The sequence below is a fragment of the Spermophilus citellus genome, assembly GCF_964194105.1.
Source record: "Spermophilus citellus genome assembly, chromosome: 5".
In the NCBI taxonomy this organism is placed as follows: domain Eukaryota; kingdom Metazoa; phylum Chordata; class Mammalia; order Rodentia; family Sciuridae; genus Spermophilus; species Spermophilus citellus.
In genome coordinates this window covers 158,146,948-158,167,374 of record NC_138186.1, presented here as the reverse complement: position 1 = coordinate 158,167,374, position 20,427 = coordinate 158,146,948, and the positions used below count along the sequence as shown (strand labels likewise).

Below are 20,427 nucleotides of genomic sequence, written 5' to 3'. Positions count from 1 at the left end.
AACACCCGGGCCCTAGAAGTCCCAAGTGGAGGCAGGAAAAGAATGAGGTGAGGTACACGAAACATCAGAATGATAAGCAACGCAGGAATTTGGAGCACTCAGGCAAGCGGCTACAAATTTGATGCAATCCTCATCAAAATGTCGAAATGTCTGGGGGACCAGTCAGTGGGAGGCTGCTGAGGGTGAAAGCCAGATTTTTTGACGCTCGGATTTAGGTCGCCACTTGCCCTGGCTGGAGGCCCCAACTTTTTCCTTTGCTTTGGGTTCCCCTTCACCAGGTAACAGCCCGGGAGGCGCGGCGAGTGCGGCGGGGAAGGCTGAAGCCGGAGGCAGCAGGAGTCCCTGGGGACGTGCCCTGGCCCAGCCTAGGCAGGGAGTGCGGGGACCCAGGCGGGACCTGCTCCACCACCTGACCTCAGACCTACAGGACCAGTTACACCCTGGGGTAACTGATTCAGAATAGGACTGTGGTCGTCCGCTCTGAGTCAGCCCGCCGAAACCAGCCTGAAGGGGAGGAAGGGCATTGCCGAGGTGGGGTGGGGGGCGGGGACTCGGGCTTTAGAGGCTCGTGCGCTGGCCCTTCTCGCAGTGCTCCCAGCTCCGAACCCATGGCAGGTGCAGTCAGCTTGGCGCTCTTTCTCGTTGTCCTGGCTCAGCTCCCGCCTGACTTTCTTTGGGCGTCCCCGACCGGTGAGTGGCGGGATCGAACTTACCGGGACGCCTCCGACCCCTTCTCAGTCCCCATATTTCCCCTGCGGGTTCTGTCCCAGCGGTCCACGTCCCCGCAGCAGGTTCTGCACCCTGCGCCTGGGGAGGGAGCCGCGGGACCAAGGTGCCCAGGGAGGGGAAAAGAGACGGAAAAGTACGGGTAGGAGGATGGGAGGGAGCGAGATGGCTTGATGAGGGTCCCCAGGGCCACCTCAGTCCTCAGGAGGTGGGCCAGAGCCTCTCTCTTCGGGGTCCCAGGACCAAACAAGAGCCACCTGAAAGGGTGTGCGGTTTTCCCGCTGCGGGTGGCATTTACTTCTGGACTCCAGGGGCGGTGTTGTGTGTTTCCAGGGAGGAATTGTCCTGAACTCCTCCTGGCCCCTTTGCCCAGCACAGAAGTCTCTGTCACAGGTCGTCCTGGGTCACAGTGGCAGGTCGAATCCCTTCCAAGTTCATGTGATAATGTACTTTTTAGAATTTTCTTTTAAAGGTAAAGAAAGGTGTATGTGGGGGGGTGTCTCATGAAAAATCAAAGGGAAATCAGTAGGTAAACGAAAAAGACCAGGGGGAGGAAGGAGAGGCGAGAAAGGAAATACTGGGGAATTATATTGGCCAGATCCTATTGCTATATTGTGCGTGAACAAATATGTAACTGTGGGAGGCCATCCTCGCACGTGATTTTATTATTATTAATATTAACATTATTCTTCTTTGAAGGGATCTTTCTGAAAAAATATAAAATGTAGCTGAGTTATAACTAGGAACATTTACCTACAACCTACTTCCAGTGTGTGGTTATCCAATGAACTTAGTATACAGATAGGTTCATTTTGCTTTTGCTTTTCAGTGATAACTTTTTGTAAAATTTAATTTTTTATTGTCATATTTTATACAAAGAAAATATATTTGTTTATATTTTTATATTAAACATTTGTATTTGTAAATATAAATATTTTCTTTATGTAAAATGTTGATATACTCCCAAATTAAAATTTATAAAACCAAGTAGGTTCAAACAAAAATTTTAACTTCTATCCCTATCTCTTCCATTGACAAATTTCTTAAGTCATACAATTTGCCCAGATTGAGTCAGGAAGATATACACAATTTAAACAGACCAATATCAAGTGAGGAAATAGAGGAAGCCATCAAAAGCTTACCAAGAGAAGCCCAGGACCGGATGGATACACAGCCGAGTTCTACAAGACCTTTAAAGAAGAACTAATACCAATACTCTTCAATTTATTTCAGGAAATAGAAAAAGAGGCAGTAATTCTAAACTCATTCTATTAGGCCAATATCCTGATCCCAAAACCAGGCAAAGACGCATCAAAGAAAGAAAACTTCAGACAAATATCTTTAATGAACATAGATACAAAAAATTCTCAGTAAAATTCTGGCAAATCAGATAGAAAAACATAACAAAAAGATCATGCACCATGATCAAGTGGGATTCATCCCAGGGATGCAGGGTTGGTTCAACATAAGGAAATCAATAAATGTAATTCATCACATCACTAGACTTAAAGATAAGAACCATATGATCATCTCAATAGATGCAAAAAAAGCATTTGGCAAAATACAGCATCCCTTTATGTTCAAAACACTAGAAAAACTAGGGATAACAGGAACATATCTTAACATTGTGAAGGCTATCTACCCTAAGCCTCAGACCAATATCATTCTAAACAGAGAAAAATTGAAGGCATTTCTCTAAAATCTGGAACAAGACAGGATGTCCTTGAGGATACAACTTTGAGAGATGTAAATACACTTACTTAGCCAAGGTCATGTTTACAGCTGGATCTCAACTCTTCATTTCTTTGTCCATGCTCTCATCTGGATACAGTGTATTCTAAGCTAGAGTGTTTTTTATGCCTATGAAAGTTAGAAGTCAGACCTCATTCTTGTTGTGGCAACCAGTTTAGCTGTCAGAGAGGAAGGGGTAGGGGACCACATTCCTGGTCCTAATCTCTTGGCTGTTTCTGTGGGGTGGGGATTGTGGGTAGGTACTAAATGGAGAGCGATGGGGTTAGGACTCTGTGAACTTGCAGCCTTTTATGGACAGTATTTTAGCCTTTTATGGAAAAGGACCCTCCAAGCAAGGGTAACTCCTTACAAAAGAAAGTTTTGATACAATTATGTATATGTATTTCACAGTTATAAACCTGCTCAAATAGCTTATTTGCCTCATTCTTTATAAAGAAACAGTTAACTTGAAGTAAACTCCTATTGGTTCATACAGAATAATTAAATCATAATCACAGTTATTCTTTTCCTAAGCAGGCAGTTATAATAATAGATACATATGTGCATAATCAAATCTGGCAGAAGGTGGCAGACATTCCCAGTTAAGTGCAGACAAACCAGAGTTTTGATAACTTACTAATAGAGTAAATTGTTTGAGTGTTGTTTGCAGATTTGGGGGAAGATGATTTACCTAAACTAGAATACTAAGATTAGAACTTATATTGAAAGCATTGTTCCTTGGTATGCAGAAATCAACCAGAATACAACATGCTATGTCACTAATTTACACTCAGACCTCAAATTCATATTTATGTTACCTACCTGTATTTATACACAGAACTTTGTCAAATTCATATTTCTCCATATATCCCTTGCCTGCTTATGTATGTAAAAAATGAGGTTGACTCACACATCTTTTCTCAGATAATGTAGTTGCTAAATTAAATAACACGTCATACACATTTACACATCATACATGTCCATTGGTGCTTTTAAATTCTATTTGTCCAGATGTGACCGCCTGGTTATGGGGCCACCTGCTGTGTCCCCTTTGTGATCTGATCAGTCCAGGCAGCTCCTTTTTCTGCCTCTAACACCCTGTTGGGCAGTAATAAGATGTTAAAGGCACAACAGAAAGAGAAGCTAGGCTGTCAGCTTCAGAGAGGAAGGGGGTGCGGGGTACAACAAGGAGGAAAAAGAAAGGGAGTTGAGGGGATATCAAAGACAACCAGGAAAAAAACCAAACTGCTAAAGAGAGAGAGATAGAGAGAGAGAGAGAGAGAGCGAGCAAGAGCGAGCGGAGCTTCGGGAGCTTAGGGCCCTAAGGAAGACCCCTAAAGCTAAGAGGGTCAAATTGTGCCATCCAATTGCGCCCAAATCGCCATATTATATTATTGAATGTGCCGCATGGGAAAAGCTAGTCTAATGAAAAATAGTCCATACTTAAAGTAGACAGAGCTCTACATAGGTGTTTCATGAAACCTGAGCGGCACAGTAACTAAAGCTACTTTATCCCAATCCTAGAGAAAACCTTTGTGCAACCAGTTTCTGTAGGGGGCGACCGTGGTGTTGGCTTTTTTTTTTTTTTTTTTTTTATAAAGGAGGGGGAGACTCAGAATGCACACAGAGAAAATGCTAATGTCGCTGAGCTCCGTTTCATTGTCAGGAGGGACACATGAGGATAAAAACATAGCGCTCCAAACCATCCTCGGGCTCCCCCTCCTCCCTGCACCACCATCCATCCCTTCGGCTTGATGTGTCTCTGCGCTTTGTTCTAATTTATCCCATGCATAATTTATTCACGTGTGTTTTGTTTCCTGATCAGCAACTTCTAAAAACAAATGAAATATACAAGATGTTTTATTAAACAAGTTGTTTCTATAAAATAAAGGCAGATGGTGTTGCTCTCCCAGTAACAACGTGTGGAAAAAAAAAAAAAAAGACAGGATGTCCTCTTTGACCACTTCTATTCAATGTAGTTCTTGAAACACTGGCCAGAGCAATTAGACAAAAGAAATCAAAGGGATATGGATAGGAAAAGAAGAATTTAAATTAGCACTATTTGCTGAAGATATGATTTTATACCTAGAAGACTCACTCATGTAACCCTTCTTTACATAGGGCTTAAATCTTCTCCCAAAGTAAATAGGTTCTTCAGGGTCATAAGTGGAAAGCAGCCATCTCAAATTGTCTAGTATGACATATGTATCATCATCTGCTTTCAGAAACCAATCAGCATCTTCTAAATAATGGTCATGAACATACTGAAAAGCTTTAATTGTTTTCCAGTAGAGTTGATCTCTGCCTCCTTTGGTTTTTAATCCCACATTAGGAAAGTCTTTATTTTCTTCTGAACTCATAAACAACATTTTATTACAACCTTGAGCCCATGTAGCTTTGACAGGTTTGGCCTTATCTCTAGATTCTGAGGGCCTGTCAAAACCCAACAAAGAATTTTAACTTTCTGAAAGAGGTTTTCAGCGATGTCTGTGTTCTCATCTTTATGTTGGCTAGAATCTGCATTGAAGTTCACTTGTCCTTGCAGATGATTCTGTCCATTATCATCTGGATGCCTAGCATGAGGATCATTATGAAGAATATTGGGCTGTGTGTCACCCTGTTCTCCCAACAAAATACTAAATAGCTGAGAACATTGAAAAAAAAAAAAACACAACTATTGTTGATCCACAGAGGAAAATTTAAAAATTCAACCAAGATTTAGAGGTTATTTCCCGAAAGTGTATTTGTTTTTTTTTTTTAAATTTGTTTTAGTTGTAGCTGGTCATAACACCTTTATTTCACTTGTTTATGTTTTGTATGTGGTGCTGAGGATGGAACCCAGGGTCTACCAGTGCGAGGCAGCCAGAGGGAGCAGCTGCCCAAGTGTTTTTCTGACATTAGCAGCTGCTCCCTCTCGCCCTTCCTGGGCTGGCGACTTTTGCTTGACTCCACTGGGCAGCTGCAGAACTGGCTTGTGGCTGCTAGCCCGGGCCACCCTCTATAGCCCAGATCATTCTCCCACTGAGGTGGCAGCAGCAGCCAGCCAGGGCAGCAGCAGCCAAAGCGGCTGCAGGCAGGCCTGTGCTCCCCCAGGCTCATCCTGCCCCTCCCTACAGCGCTGCAGCCACCCAGGGGGATCCTAGCCACCGCAGAGGAACTACGTGGGCGTGGGCTCATGCTTGCTTTAAAACAAGCATCTACTGTGTGTATATATGTGACTGCATGACCAATATGATTCTGCAACCTGTACACTCAGAAAAATGAAAAATTATATCCCATCTGATTCAAATGTATGATATATCAAAATCATTGTACTGTCATGTATAACTAATTATAGCAAATTTTAAAAATAAAAAAAAACAAGCATCAAGGACTGGGGATATAACTCTGCCTAGCATGTATTAAGGCCCTGGGTTCAATCCCCAGCACCACCACAAAAAAAAAAAAAGTATAAAAATAAGCATTAATACATCAACAGAACTCTCTTTTTCCTAGCGAGGACACTGTTCCCATAACCTATTCCGAGTTTGCCTGTCCACTGACTAGTCGTCAACTCCCCTGATTCTGCAGTGTCCGAAATCAAACAACCTTATTGTGGGATTGGGACAGGAGCATGTCCCAGACAGGAAGCTTGAAGGAGTCCCTGGTAGCAGACCTCGCAGCGCAGAGTGCGCAGGACCTGACTAAGCTGGGACCCCTTCTCCCCCTCCAGCCCCCCAGGTCCAGTTTCCCAAGTCCAGAGCCTCACCCCCTCCCCCGGGTGCAGCAAAGGTTACCTGAGGGGACGTTGCCACTAGGCACAAAACTGCTGTGCTTGTTAAAACACCTTGAGAAGAAGAAAAGCAAAACTCGACTGGGAAAAAAAAAGACTTGCAAAATATGTCTTCGATAAAAACCATTTTTATGGAAAAGAAAAGGGCGGAGGCTAAAAACCGCTGATGGAGAAACCAAGGGAAAGCGGCCTCAGTCCGTGAAGTGAAAAGTCTGAAATTCCTTAAGCAGCTGAGGCTTAAGGAGGTCCCGCCCTCCACAAGGCTCTCTTCAAAACACACAAGTTCCTCTGGTCTTCCAACTCACGACCTCAAAAGAGAAGTTTTCAGCTCGCAGCAGAAACTTTCCATTTACTAATTTATACAGTACAACAAGCCCTCCCCCGCCAGGCCCCAGCAGAATCTTTTCCCAGCCCAACCGAAACTTCTTCAAGGACATACACGGTACCTTCCTTTTAAACTTGAGGAAGTCGCTTGTCTTCCGGTTGCTCAAGGTTCTCCAGACCCTGCTTTAGAGTCCCTGGATGACCATAGACCCCATTCTCCCTGAACTCATCCTGCCTCTGTGCCCCCATAGGTACAAGAGCCTGTTTACCTCCCAGAATATTTGAGCTTGAAGTACATTAAAGTGAAGTTATTCAAAGGAAAAAAAAAAACCCTCCTCATTTCCAAGGACGACTTGATTATGTGCCTTTTCCTTTCTTTTTACATCCTCTGTCCCTTAGGGTGAGTTTTTCAGCATTAAACAAAACATTCAAGTACACTGTTTAGTTGCAAAGTGTGTTGCGGGCTGGAGAGGAGTACCTGCTCGCTCCCTAGACCAGGGCTTCTTGGCAGATGCTGAGCAGTGACACTGCTCCAGAGTGCTGGCTGCATGCTGCGCCAGGGACAGTGACAAGGATGGTGCTGAGTTCTTATATCGTCACAGCCAGTGGTTCTCAGAGTGTGGATCTTGGGCACCTGTTTACAAACGCAGAATCTGGACCCCACCTGGTCCTCTTGAATTGGAAATTCCTTGGTGGAGACTAGCAAGCCATCTTTCAAACCCTCTAGGTGACTGGGAGAGAGCTCAGTTTTGACAGCCACTGGCTTTAGCTGTCCTGGTGTCTCATTTGTTGATTTTCTACACCACCCGAATACTAGTTTGGTGAGGTTGAGTCTAGTCTTATTTTTTTATATAAAATGATAGGCCTACATTAAGCTTGAGAAAGCAGAGGATCCTGAAAATGTGTGTGGCCCAGGCCAAGAGTTGTCCAGTGAAAACCTTTGTGCTTAAGCAGTTTTGTAGTGTGTGTATATGTGTGTGTGTGTGTGTGTGTATATATATCTTTTTGATGGTATGAAGAATTTATTTAGGCTTGACTGTTTTAAGACACCATAATGAATGTATAATTAATTTATGTCAAAGTATTAATATGTTGTTACAACAGGAAAGTAATTTTAGGATTGGTTGCCTCTTATCCCATCTGCTCCAGCTTTCTGTTATATTAGTTCTTACCTCTGCATTAGTTTGAAGCCTGATGTGTTTATATTCAATTCTCACAATAAATTAGCTACCATAAAAAAAAAAAAAAAAAAAAGAAGCGGCCTGCACACATTGCCACCCTCTCGCGCTCTGTCTAGTCCAGATATGGCTCTGGATACCCTCATCTGGCTCTTTTCTGTCACCCTGGCTCTGCTTCTGGGACCCAACTATTTCTGGGCGGCGCCAACCAGTGAGTTCCCAGGATACAACTTCAGGGGTGGTGAAGGATTATGGGACAGAGTGTCATCTAAAGACACCTGATCTCAAGACTGAGCCTGGGTCCCCTCTTCAGGCCCCTCCACCATCACCACCACCACCACCCCCCTCCCCCACCCCCCACCCCCCTCCACCCCCAGTGAGCTCAGTCCTGCCTGGTCCAAGTCTTCTTGTCTTGTTCTCATCCTCAGGCCCTTGAGAGGAGCAAGAAAGAAAACAAAACCACAGTAGATTGGGAAGGACAATAGGGAAGGAGACCAAAAGTTCACAAAACTGGTGACGCCCCCAGCCCAACTGCTGCCTTCCCAAATCAGTGCCACAGCCACAGCCACAGCCACCAAGACCAGGTGCACAGGGGCATGATCCTCCAGGTTCATGACAACAAACACCCCCAGACCCAGCTCTGCCCTACAGACTCTCACCCCCTGCAAACCCTTCAGCATCCCAAGGCTGTTGACCTTTGAACTTCCCACCACACTTTGCCTTCAGGAAATGCACCCACAGAGCCTCACTAGCCACATCCACCCATTTTTCTGTGATTCATTGAGCAATGACCCAGCTCACTTCCCTTCACTGCTTTTCTCATCTAACCAAGCCCCACCCAGGGCCTCCCTACCTTCCCATCCACCTAGGGACCCTAACCTCCTCCACCACCACCTGGCACCATATGCCTCTGCCTGAGGACACAACCAGCAACATCCCAACCTCACCCACAGATCCTAACACAAGAGGAGGGGGCCCCATTTCTCCAAGTATGGCCTGGTAATGTTATAGAGTTGGGGTCTTCTAAGAAACTGAAACAGTGCAAAGACCCCCTGTTTAAACCCCGATTCTTTGATCAACTCAGATTTCAGACTTGTTGCTCAGAGTAATAGGAATGAGTTCATTGAAGGGATAGGAAAATGGAAAGGCAACACTCTCAAGGGAGAAAGTGGGTTCTTTCAGAGAAGAGAGACAACCTGCCTCTTCTGTGCTCCAGTTGTATTGGGGATCCCAGGAAAGTTTCCAGAGAGTCCCACCCAGGCCCTCCTCTTGGCTTTTGACTGACAGCAGGTGACATCAGACTTTCAAGTCTGCTTTGCCATGGCAACTCTGTCACCTTGGCCCATGCTGACTGGTTCTAACTGGATTCTTAATCATTTTTGCAGGTTTTATGGTTAGGAGGAATTATCCTTATCTTCCAGAATTTGGTCTGTGAAGGGTCACAAATGTCTCCCTTCTAAGTAACTTGGGTTCCTCTTATCAATGTTACTTCCTGCCTGCATTTTCTTGAAGGTAACAGGTAGTTTGCTGAGGAATGTGACATATCCTGTCAGTAGAGATAGATAAATTGCTTTTTAGCAAAGAAAGCATATGGGGGTCAGCACAGTGGGACATTTTATAGAATTATTCTCTTGACATCATGTTTCCACCATCCTCATCTGTCTGTCTAACAGCAAAGGTGCATCTATATGTTTCTGTTGTGGGGGCATCTGTACACTCCTGACCTTGGATCCTAAGCCCATCTAGTCTATCTCTTGGGGATCCAGCATCATATAATGGTATAAAGTAGGCACAAGTTGCAGACAGTAAAGGCAGACAGTAAGAACTTTCAACTCTGCAGGACACACTATACTATCCTGTCTCTATATCAAGTACTCAATTCTGCTTTACTGTGAGAGCAACTGAAGACTACATGAAAATGAATGGGGCACTGGATTTGCCCACTGTCCTAGTCATCTGACCCCAGATTAGAGTGTCTCCAGTGTTGGTGCCCATTCCCAGGTTGTCTTCCCCAAAGAGTTCTGCAGATGCATATTTCATAGGGAGACGCAGGTCCTATGTTCCTGTGGCTTCAGGTTGGACTGGCTTTTAGGAGGGGTTCCTGTAGATTGGGGCTGACTGTCCCCATAACCACACCATTTGCTATTTAGTGGATTCCTTGATTCATTGGGCAGTAGGCTCCTTTCTGAAGTCACATGTGTGAGCTGAGGGTGAGATGTTGCACTAAGTAGAGGACAAATGTGTGTCCTCCAGGATGAGATACTATTTTAAACAAACTGCCTGGGCAAGGCATTGTCAGAAGATTGTACTTGACCTTCCCTACTGGGGGAAGCCCTGATCTCACAAGTGACTCACTAAGCCCATGGATTATTCATTCCAGTTACAAATTCAGAGAATTTGAAATAACCATTGAGTGGGTCTGTGGCCCCAGACCCCTATGAGTAGGACCTGGGACAGATCCATTTTTCCTGGCCCCACATGCACCTGTCAGTACCAGGGGGCCATGGTGATGCTTCAGATGCCTGGACATGGGGTCAGCTCACACTATCTCCAGGATGAATGTCTGCATGTTTTCTGTTTCTCTATGCACACAGACCCAAGTGAATGGGCAGATGCTGTGGGGCAGGCTGAAAGGAGACATTGAACTGGCTCTGGGCTTGAAGGGTCCCTCCTGATAGGAGCCTGACCTCTTCCTCCTAGGACTAATTTCAGGCTCTGAGACATGGCTGGGGTCTGGAAACTGAGCCAACAACCAGACTTTAGTTGGGTGTCAGCTTTCAACCTCCTGATCATCCCATGCTTGGGTGTGGTTTCCTTCCTGAAATCAGGCAAAATCTGGTTGCCTGCCCAGGTGCTTTGCCATGAAATTCCCTGTGATCTCTCAGCCCCAGGGCTTAGCTTCCTGAGGGTCAGGCCCCTGGCTGTCTTTCTGCTCTCTAATCATATACACACTCTTTCTTTCTGCCTCCATTTGGGTTCCATGGTATCAGAGTTTTTCTTCCCCATTACTCACTCTGAGCCCAGTCCTGGAATTCTCTCACCCATCATGCACTTCAACCTTTAGCAGTCACGTCAGTGACCTTTTACACAATGCTGGTGTTCTTCTTGCCAGGTTTTTTTGTTATTTTATTTTTAATGGCTACATATTAGCATAAAAAATTCATATATTAAGGGAGAGAGGTTTTGGTACTGTGTGAGGTTTAAATCATGTTAAATGTAGCTGCAAACATTTACCATTTCTTTATGGTGAAAACTCAAAATCCTTTCTTTTTGCTACTTGAGTTCCACAGGACTTTGTTGTTGTCTATACTCACCCCACTGTGCCATAGCACACCAGAACTTCTTACTCCTAGGACCATCAGTCAAGCTTTCCCCAACCCTGTTTTCCCACAGCTTCTGCTAACCACCGTTCGATTTCAACATTTAGGATCAACTTTTTTAGATTCCACCTGCAAGTGAGATCATATGGTACTTGTCTTTCTGTGCCTGGCTTAATTTCCTTCACAGTGTTGTATTGCATATAGATAGACATAAACATGAATGAAATAGAACTAGAAGCCCAGAAATAAATGCTTACATTCAGTTTGTTTTTGGCACAGGTGCAGAACAATTCAATGAGGAAAAAATAATCTTTTCAACAATTTTGAAACAATTTTAACACCTGGATATATTTGTGCAAGAGAGCAAAGTTAGACCCTTCATTACACCACATACAAAAATGAACACAAAATGAGTTGTCAACCTAAATGTATAAAATAAAACTGTGAATGCTTAGAAGAAAATACAGGAGCAACTCTCAAGTTAATTTATGACTTCTTCTAACAGATCATACCAAAATAACAAACAGGAAAAGAAAAAATGAACTGGATTTAATAAAAATTAAAAACTTTTCTGCTGCATACTGTACCATCCAGAAAGAAAATAAACTGGGTGCAGTGGCATACGCCAGGAATCCCAATGGCTTTGGAGGCTGAGGCAGGAGTATCATGAGTACAAAACCAGCCTAGCAACTTAGCAAGGCCCTAAGCGACTCAGCGAGACCCTGTCCCTAGTTAAAATATAAAAAGGGGTCTGGGGTTGTGGCTCAGTGGTAGAGCACTTGCCTCAGATGTGTGAGGTCCTGGGTTCAATCCTCAGCACCACATATAAATAAATAAATAAATAAACAAACAAATAAATAAATAAATAAATAGTGTCCATGTACAACTAAAAATATATATTTAAAATTTTAAGAAAAAAAATAAAATCAAAAAGGCTGAAGATGTTACTCAGTGGTTAAGCACCCCTGGGTTTTTTTTTCCCTTGGTACAAAAAAAAAAAAGAAAAGAAAAGAAAAAAGTAAATAATCAATATAATCAACACACAGAATTTTAGAAATATTTGTAAATCATAGATCTAATGAGGAAATTAAATCCAGAATATACATGAACTCTTTTAAAAGTCAATAAGAAGATAAATTGCCCAACTTAAAATAAGCAAAAGATCTAAATAGACATTTCTCCAAAGGGAATACATTAACCATCAATAATCACATGAAAAGATGTTTAATATCATTAGTATTTGAAAAATACAAATCAAAATCACAATAAAATACCACTTCACATTCACCTGGATGGCTGTAATCATGAAGACAATAGACAATATAAGATATAAATCAGAACCCACATACTTTGCTGGTGGTAATGTAAAATAATGCAGCCACCTTTAAAAAGCAGTTGGGAAATCCCCCCAAATATCATCAGAGAGTTAACAGTGACCCAACAACTCCATTCCTAAATATATAGTCAAGAGAAGTAAAAATATGTCCACACAAACTGTATGCAAATGTTCACAACAGCAGCATTCAGAATAGCCAAAAAGTAGAAATAATCCAATTGTCATGAACTAATGAATGTAAAATCAAAATATGGTATATCCACACAATGGATCATTATTTGCGATAAAAAGGCATGAAGTAGTCATACATGCTGTATCATAGATGAACCTTGAAAACATTACATGAAGTGAAGGAAATCAGTCATATAAAGCAACTTATTGAATCGTTCCATTTGTATGAAATGTCTAGAATAGACACAAAAAGCAGATTACTGGTTGTCAGGGGCTGCAGGGGAGGGGGGAAGATGTGAGACCTGTTATAGATGTGGCTATTAAAGCATAGTTTCTTGGAATGATAAAATATTGTGGAATTAGATGGCAAAACCAAATGCTCAACTGTGTGAATATGCCCAAGAATCCACTGGATTTCACACTGCACAGGGGCCAGTTTTATTGTCTGTGAACATCAGATGGTATACAGACATCTCTATCAAGCCTCCCCCTGACTCTGCTTTTTAAAATAAAGGTCATGGGCCATTTAAGTGGGGGACCACCTAGGAGGTTGCTGTAGTAACAAGCAGCAGGTGAAAGTTGGTGGGTGCAGGGGTGGGAGTGAGAAGTGATGAGATTCTGATTTAATTTTTTCCCCTCATTTATGGGAATGTAGGAGATTTCCATGCCGAATGAATATGGTTTATGGTTTGTGCTGTGTGTGTGTATCTTCAGGATGGCTACATATTATCTCTTAGTGAGGTCTACAGTGGCTAGGAGACAATGTTGAAAATATTAACGATGTCCAGTGTTCCATTTGGGGTTTTGAATAATGGAGAATGCAGAGGCGAGGACAGTGAAGCATGGGAAAAGCGAGCATTCGATGGAAGCTGGGACTTGGAGCCAAAGGCAACCAGAATAACATGGGCCCAGCACTGTCACAGAATTCAAAGAGTGGAGGGAGACATCCAGTTCTCCAGAAAACAGGAGGAAAGGCCTCCATCTCAGATGGATAAAGACTTGAGACATCTGAAACACTAGGCTTCTGCAGTGACTTTAGTTTCACTGACAGAAAAGGGGTACAATTCGAGCAGAAAGGAACATGAGTGCCTTAGGTTTCCAAGGATCACTCTGGCTTCTTCCAACAGAAATTCTGAAGAAGGTTGAACCTGGAAAGACCAAATAGAACAGGAGAGCAATAATCCACGCTAATGAGGAAGGGGCCTTAGTAAACATTCAGTAAGAAATGAGAGATATAGTAAAATAATCAATATTTTATTTCTAATCCAAAAAAAGTAGGAAAGAGATAAAGTTAATATAGGATTATTTAATACTAACTTTGCATCACTACCATATAACCCCTAAGTCTTCAGTCAAGGTACCCAGGATAAAAAGAATTTGCTATCACTGAGGCAGGTGCTCTGGTCTGGATATGGTTTAACTGAGTGCCCTCCAGTCCAGGTGATTGGAGGCTTGGGGCTATTGGGAGGTGCTGTGGAGCCTTTGAGGAGTGGTTCTAGTGGGAGGCCTCAGGTCTTGGGGGTGCACCCTCGGAAGTTCACTCTCCAGGTGGGATTGTAGAAGGAACTAGTCTGCCCCGCCCTTCCCCACTCTCTGGTTCCAAGTGTAATCTTGCTTCTCTCACCCTCTTGCCATTGCCATGAGGCAACACAAGGGACAGCCCTTGTCACAGAACCTGCACACAGTTTGGTCTTCAATCCTCTAGAACCATAAGCCAAATCAATCTCTTTACTTTGTAAAGTCGGGCTGTTCAGCTATTTCATTGGGTCTGATTTCAGTTGGGTCATTGATAATCAGTCCAGCCCTGAACTGGACTAAGAAGGAATCCCATCCCACAATGACTAATGTGGCAGTGGCCAGGCAGTACCATAAATGTGTTTTTCTGAGGGAGGACTCCATGCCCAATGGGGCTGAGCCAGTTTCTGCTTCTCCAAGAGTTTGCCCTGCACCCCTGAACAATCCTATTCCCAGGAGGCCTCTTCCTCATACTAAGGGTAGAAGACCCAAATCCCAGACTCCAGTGGAAGGGGAAGTGGCATGTTTGTGAGGGAAGGAGAAAAGTGTGGGGAACAGGACGTGAGAATTGGGCTTGGGATATAGCTCAGTTGGTAGAATGCTTGCCTCACATGCACTAAGGCCCTGGGTTCAATCCCCAGCACCAAAAAGTGAGAGATGGGGGAAAATTATGTTTAGGAAGCACTTCTGCAAGAGCACAGGGCCCACAACACAATGGTGGTCTGGTCGGGTCTCATCTCAGGTAAGATCTTACCTCTGGTATCACTGCCAGGAAATACACTTAGCAGGAGAGAAGAGAAGAGGGAGCTACAGGTTCAACAGATTTGTGAACAGGTTTGGCAGCTACAAAGCAGACACATTTCAGACACACTCAGGTATATTGAAAAAAAGTCAAAGTCAAATATTCCATTGTGTATATATACCACATTTTTGTTATTGATTTATCTGTTGATTTGCACCTAGTTTGGTTTTATTGCTTTGCAATTGTGAATTGAGCTGCTATAAACACTGATGTGGCTACATTACTGTAGAATGATGACTTTAAGTCCTTCGGATACATATCAAGGGGTGGAATAACTGAGTCAATTGATGGTTCCATTCCCTATGTGTTGAGGAATCTCCATAATGCTTTCCAGAGTGGTTGCACCAATTTGAAGACTCTCCAGTAATAAATGAGTCAAACTTTTCCCCCATATCCTTGCCAAAATTTATTGTTACTTGTATTCTGTTTTTTAATATGGATACAATATCTTTACTTTATTTATTTCCTTTATTTTTATATGGTGCTGAGGATCTGCCGCTGAGCTATAACCCCAACCCTGTTACTTATATTCTTGATAATTGCCATTCTGAATGGAGTGAAATGGAATTTCAGTGTAGTTTTAATTTGCATTTCTCCAATTGCTAGAGATGTTGGACATTTTTTCATATAGTTTTTGACTATTTGTATTTCTTCTTCTATAAAGTGTCTGTTCAGGTCCTTTGCCCATTTATTGATTAAGTCATTTCGGTTTTTGGCATTAAATTTTTTGAGCTCTTTGTATATCCTGGAGATTAATGCTCTAGCTGAGGTACAGGTGGCAAGATTTTCTCCCATTCTGTAGGCTCTCTGTTCACATTCTTGACTGTTTCCCTTGTTGAGAAGAAGCTTTTTAGTTTGATACCATCCCATTTATTGATTCATAACATTACTTCTTGTGCTTCAGAAGTTTTCTTGAAGAATTTGGTTCCTAAGCTGACTTGATGGAGAGTTGTGCCTACCTTTTTTGCCTGTTTCTCTATGACTTATTCTTAACAGAATGTCTGCAGTATATTTTGCTACGTATCTTCTTTGATACTACTGCTGCTAGTAGAAGCTTGGAAGACTCTGGGTCATGAGTTTTAGCAAGAACTAGTTGGGAACAGGGAAGAGATATTGGGGCTCCATACTGGGCACAGATAAGTGGAGATCTCTTCTGAAGAATGAAGAAAGGGTGTGGTTTGGCTGGAGAGGTTCCCTGGAATCTGATAATCAGCTCATAGGGCCCCAGCCTAGGACACCAGACTAGGTTCTGTGCTCCTGTGTGGCAGCTCCCCTCTGCTGCCATGTTCCTGCATCTACTCCATGATGACCTGCCTGAACACCAAGACCATGATGAATTGACCTGTGATCCCTGGTGCCTCCTTTTCTACTCTATTGGAAATACTGTCTGTTCAGCTAGGTTTTAAGTTAAAGGAGGACAGATACCATCGTGTATTTTTGTCCCAGAACTTGGTAGAAGTCACTAAAAGTTCTTATCAGATTAAGCTTCCTAGTAACACTGTGCCTGTGAGGGGTCCCTGATGGTATGTGAGCATTCTACCACCTCAGTTAGACGTGACACCAAAATAAAGATCTAGAATATTGAGAAGGTCTAGGATAAAGACTCCTCTATCTGCCAGCCTGGCCCTTCAGAGGGAGTCTGGGAGTCACAGAAGGATGGGAAATAATGGTCCTCTTCTCCCTGTCCTGAACCTCACGTCCATGTTTCTCTCAAAGGTACCCACTCTCTTTGCCTCGACTTCACTGTCAAATCTCAGTCCAGACCTGGAGAGTCCTGGTGTGAAGTGCAGGGCTCAGTGGATAAGACCGCTTTCCTTCAGTATGACAGTGAGAGCAACAAGATCAAACTTTTGGGTCACCTCGGATGGGAGGTAAATGCCATCAAAACATGGACACAATTGAACGAAATGCTGAAAGAACTGGGGCAAGATCTCAGAATGATCCTGCTTGACATGGACTTGGAAAAAAAGATGGCCAGGGGTAAGTATGGAATGGGGTGAAGAGACAGAGAGAGCAGGAGAGAGGAAGGGGTGGAGTGCACATGTGGAGGAGGCTCTGGATGTATTTGTGTAAAAGAGATTAACATTGGCCCAGCCTTAGAGGGATGTGGGGCTTAATGTGCACGAAAGGGCAAATCTGGGAGAAAAGAATACAGGCCTCTAAATGTGCAGAGAAAAGCTCAACTTATTGGGAGGTGATGGATCTATCAAGAGTGGGAGATGATGGTTTTGTTGTATATTGCAGGTCCTCTCACCCTGCAGGCCAAGATGTCTTGTCAGCTTGAAGGAAACAATCACATTGGTTCATTCTGGAATTTCAGCATTGATGGACAGCCATCCCTCTGCTTAAATGTGATGCACATGGAGTGGACAGTGATTAATCCTAGAGCCAGAGGGATCAAGGAGAAGTGGGGGAATGACAAAGAACTGACAGAACGTTTAAGGAAGGTCTCCATGGGAGATTGCAACCACTGGCTCAGGGAACTCTTAAAGCACTGGAAGGAAATGCCAAGTAGGTGGGAATGCAGGGTGGGAAGCCTGTGGGAGTTCCCTTTGAAGGTCTGATGACTTTCCTGTGGGGTGTGAACATGTGCATGTAATGAATGAATGACTGATTTCTTGAAGGGCTTCCTCACTGGACAGTCAGTGATAGCCATGTGGATTTGTCACCAGCCTCCTTTCTCATCTCATCTCCCAATGTCTCCTCCTCTGTGCAGGAGCCCCCATTGTCCATTAAACAATGATCTACTCATTAATGGCCTGCTAACTTGTTCCCAGGTCTATAAACATTTCTGTAAACTTCCAGGCCTTCTCTTCTTCCTTTGTTACAATTAACCTTCAACAACTTGATGGACATTTGCTGTCCCCTTCAGTAGTAATGTGAGCTCCATAAGGACATGGCACAACCTCTGTTCATCTCTGTACCCCCAGGACCTGGTAGAATAGTTGTCCCATAATGAATCAGTAAATATGAGTTGCAAGCACTGAATGGGGAAAACAGGTGCTGAACAATGGATATTCTTAATTTTGACAGGGATTTTGCTCTTTTGTTTGTTTTAGCACCAACATCAACAATCCCAGTTACCAGCGGGTCTCCACGTACCTCATCTGTTACAGTGACCAGCTTAGGGATCATCATTGTCTTAATTTTAGTCGTCATCATCATCATCTTCATGCCCATCAAGTTCTAAAGGAAATCAACAGACACCATGAAAGGTGAGGAACAGTCTGTCCTCTGGCCTTTGGGTGGTGCTGTCTCAGTCTGGTAGGGCCTTGGGACAGGTGTCCCACCAGTTTCACCCAAGGCCCGGGCCACTGATATCTCTCCACAGAAATGATGCCCTTCCTTAGCCTTGAGCACTGCCCACTCCACAGTAGTGCTGGAATGACTGCTGCTGAGTAGAGGAGGCCACTGTAGGTAGCACAGCAGTGCAGTGAGAGGAGGGACACACAGGAGTCTCCTCTGGAATTGGGGCAGTGTCTGAGATCTGGAGAATCTGGTGTGTGTTGGCTCCAGATCTTTGGTTGAGGAGTTATTTGCTCTCTGGGATAATATAACATAGTTTAATAATTTTCCTTAATATTCTAGAAGCTGTTCCATCATCTACTATGTCTTCTGTGGACCATGGGAAGGCAACATCATCAGACCAACCCTTGATGGCAAGAAGGGTCCTTCAATGACAGTCTTGGTGACAATCTTTACTCTGCCAATCTTCCTACTTCTGAGCCTGCCTGATTAACAGTAACTTTAAATATTGAACCATCTTGAATATTACACAAAGCTCCTAATATTGCACATTGCACCTGTGGATTGCAACTATGGAAAAGCTCCATAGATGCTTCTTTTTTCTGTAACTTTCCTGAATGAAAAAAATAATGCTTGCATAGTCTTTAACCTGATTTGACACATATATAATAAAGATTGCTAGGTAACCTTGAGATCTACTTCTCCACCAGAAAGCAGCACTCCACCTAATCCCAGCTATTTGATTCAAAATCTATGTGTGAGGTTTTTTATTTTCTAATCCAGTCATTGCCTCTCGCCAGAATCATTAGTGTGGCCACACTGGTCACAGCATATTTCAATGTCTGGCAAGTGTCAACGTGATCTTCAAGTCTGTCTGCTTTGCTGAAACTTTCTCACAAATGACGTGTGTGTGTGTGTGTGTGTGTGTGTGTGTGTGTGTGATGCTGGTGAGCAATCCTAGGGCCTTATGCATGAGAGGCAAGCAGTCTACCAACTGAGCTATGTCTCCAGACCACAAATAACTTTTTGATGACAAAACCTATACCTATATAATAAACATCCTGAGCTAGCTCTAGGTTATTCATCCTCCATCAGAGATTGAAGTCACACCTGGCCTCAGGTTTTCTGTCTGTTTATTCGCAGTCCCCCATCACCTCTCACCAGTTTCTGAATTAACAGCCGTGCAGGTCGTTGCACCTGAGTTCAGAAAAGCTCCCTGAACTTAGCTGATCCAGATGCTGCATTGTGCACTGGTGTTTGAAAAGTGCCCTGTGCTACCCAACTAACCATGGGCACCTGAAGCAGAGCCATCTTGAAGTGGCCATTCTGCGTCTGCTTCTTAGGGAGCCAGGAAATCAGAGCAAAGACTGTCACACTGTCCCGGCAGGCACCTACACTACAGCCTAGGGTGTACCTAGCAGAATGGGAGTGAAACAGGCACAGAGAAAATTGTACCCATGGGGATTCACATTGGAAAAGAGAAAGGGAGCCCAACCCACTTCCTTTTTGAGTCTGGTGGCTCACATGACCAGCCAAAGCAGGTGTGAATATACTCAGGGACTAACTCAGGAAGGCTGTACTCATGGGTAGCAGAGTGTGGAGGATTGGCTCCCCTGTGCCGTGAATGGAATTCATGGTAGTTTTCTTAGATCCACACAAGAGATGGGCATCTTCCAGGCCCTAGGGGTATGTTGATCTAATGCCTCCAGAGCAGAGTCCACCCAACAAAGTCTCTGACTCCTGATTAGACCTCAGTCCCACCCACAAGCTGTCCCCTCATAGGATTCTGTGGCTGCCCCACCCTGAGAAGGCATCAATCTGGTCTATGCAGACAAAACGCCCACTGACAGTAGTTAACATCCCATCCTACCACATCCTGGAGAGAAGAGAAGCTGAGAATTGTTTGAACCAGCTTCAGTTTAGACCATACCAACTGGCTTCTAGGTGAGCAGCACAGGAGGAAGAGGTTAACAACCCCCAGTGCTTGCTCTCCTGCTCAGCACATAGCTCAAGAAGAAATAGAAAGGACAATAAAGCATAGGCAGTGATCATCCATTCTCGTAGGCTGCTTTGACAATCTCAGCAGAGTCCTTCATTTTCCATTAAGAATCATTTTTTTTCTTTTTTCTTTCTGTAATGATTTAATTAATGTATCTAATGCTACTTGTTCAGTACTAAATCAAATCTAAAATACAAAGATCAAGATTTTCAGCTTAGGCCAGGCCTGGTGGGGCATGCTTGTAATCCCTGTAGCTCAGGAGGCTGAGACAGGAAGATCAGGAGTTCAAAGCCAGCTTCAGCACAGC

General features: G+C 43.6%; 1 protein-coding gene and 1 pseudogene across 2 annotated transcripts; one reads left to right on the top strand and one right to left on the bottom strand.

Annotated features, from left to right (window-relative positions):
• Positions 1–604: 604 nt before the first annotated feature.
• LOC308649797 (retinoic acid early transcript 1E-like) lies at positions 605–18,792 on the top strand. Its single transcript, XM_081295639.1, has 5 exons — positions 605–690; positions 16,592–16,855; positions 17,120–17,386; positions 17,935–18,090; positions 18,464–18,792. The coding sequence occupies exons 1-4, from the start codon at positions 609–611 to the stop codon at positions 18,063–18,065; spliced, it is 744 nt and encodes a 247-aa protein (XP_081151765.1). The 5' UTR covers positions 605–608; the 3' UTR covers positions 18,066–18,090; positions 18,464–18,792.
• LOC308650428 (glycoprotein-N-acetylgalactosamine 3-beta-galactosyltransferase 1-like) lies at positions 3,483–5,556 on the bottom strand (annotated as a pseudogene). The gene is made up of 3 exons: positions 5,307–5,556; positions 4,543–5,197; positions 3,483–3,555 (listed from the first exon to the last, which is right to left on the bottom strand). The product of its transcript is annotated as a glycoprotein-N-acetylgalactosamine 3-beta-galactosyltransferase 1-like (transcript).
• Positions 18,793–20,427: the final 1,635 nt, after the last annotated feature.

Excerpts from the sequence above, each read along its gene's own strand:
- LOC308649797 (XM_081295639.1), top strand. The coding sequence starts at position 609 with ATGGCAGGTGCAGTCAGCTTGGCGCTCTTTCTCGTTGTCCTGGCTCAG. Across the intron at positions 691-16,591 it reads TCTTTGGGCGTCCCCGACCG|GTACCCACTCTCTTTGCCTC; the intron begins GTGAGTGGCGGG and ends TTTCTCTCAAAG. Across the intron at positions 17,387-17,934 it reads GCACTGGAAGGAAATGCCAA|CACCAACATCAACAATCCCA; the intron begins GTAGGTGGGAAT and ends TGTTTGTTTTAG.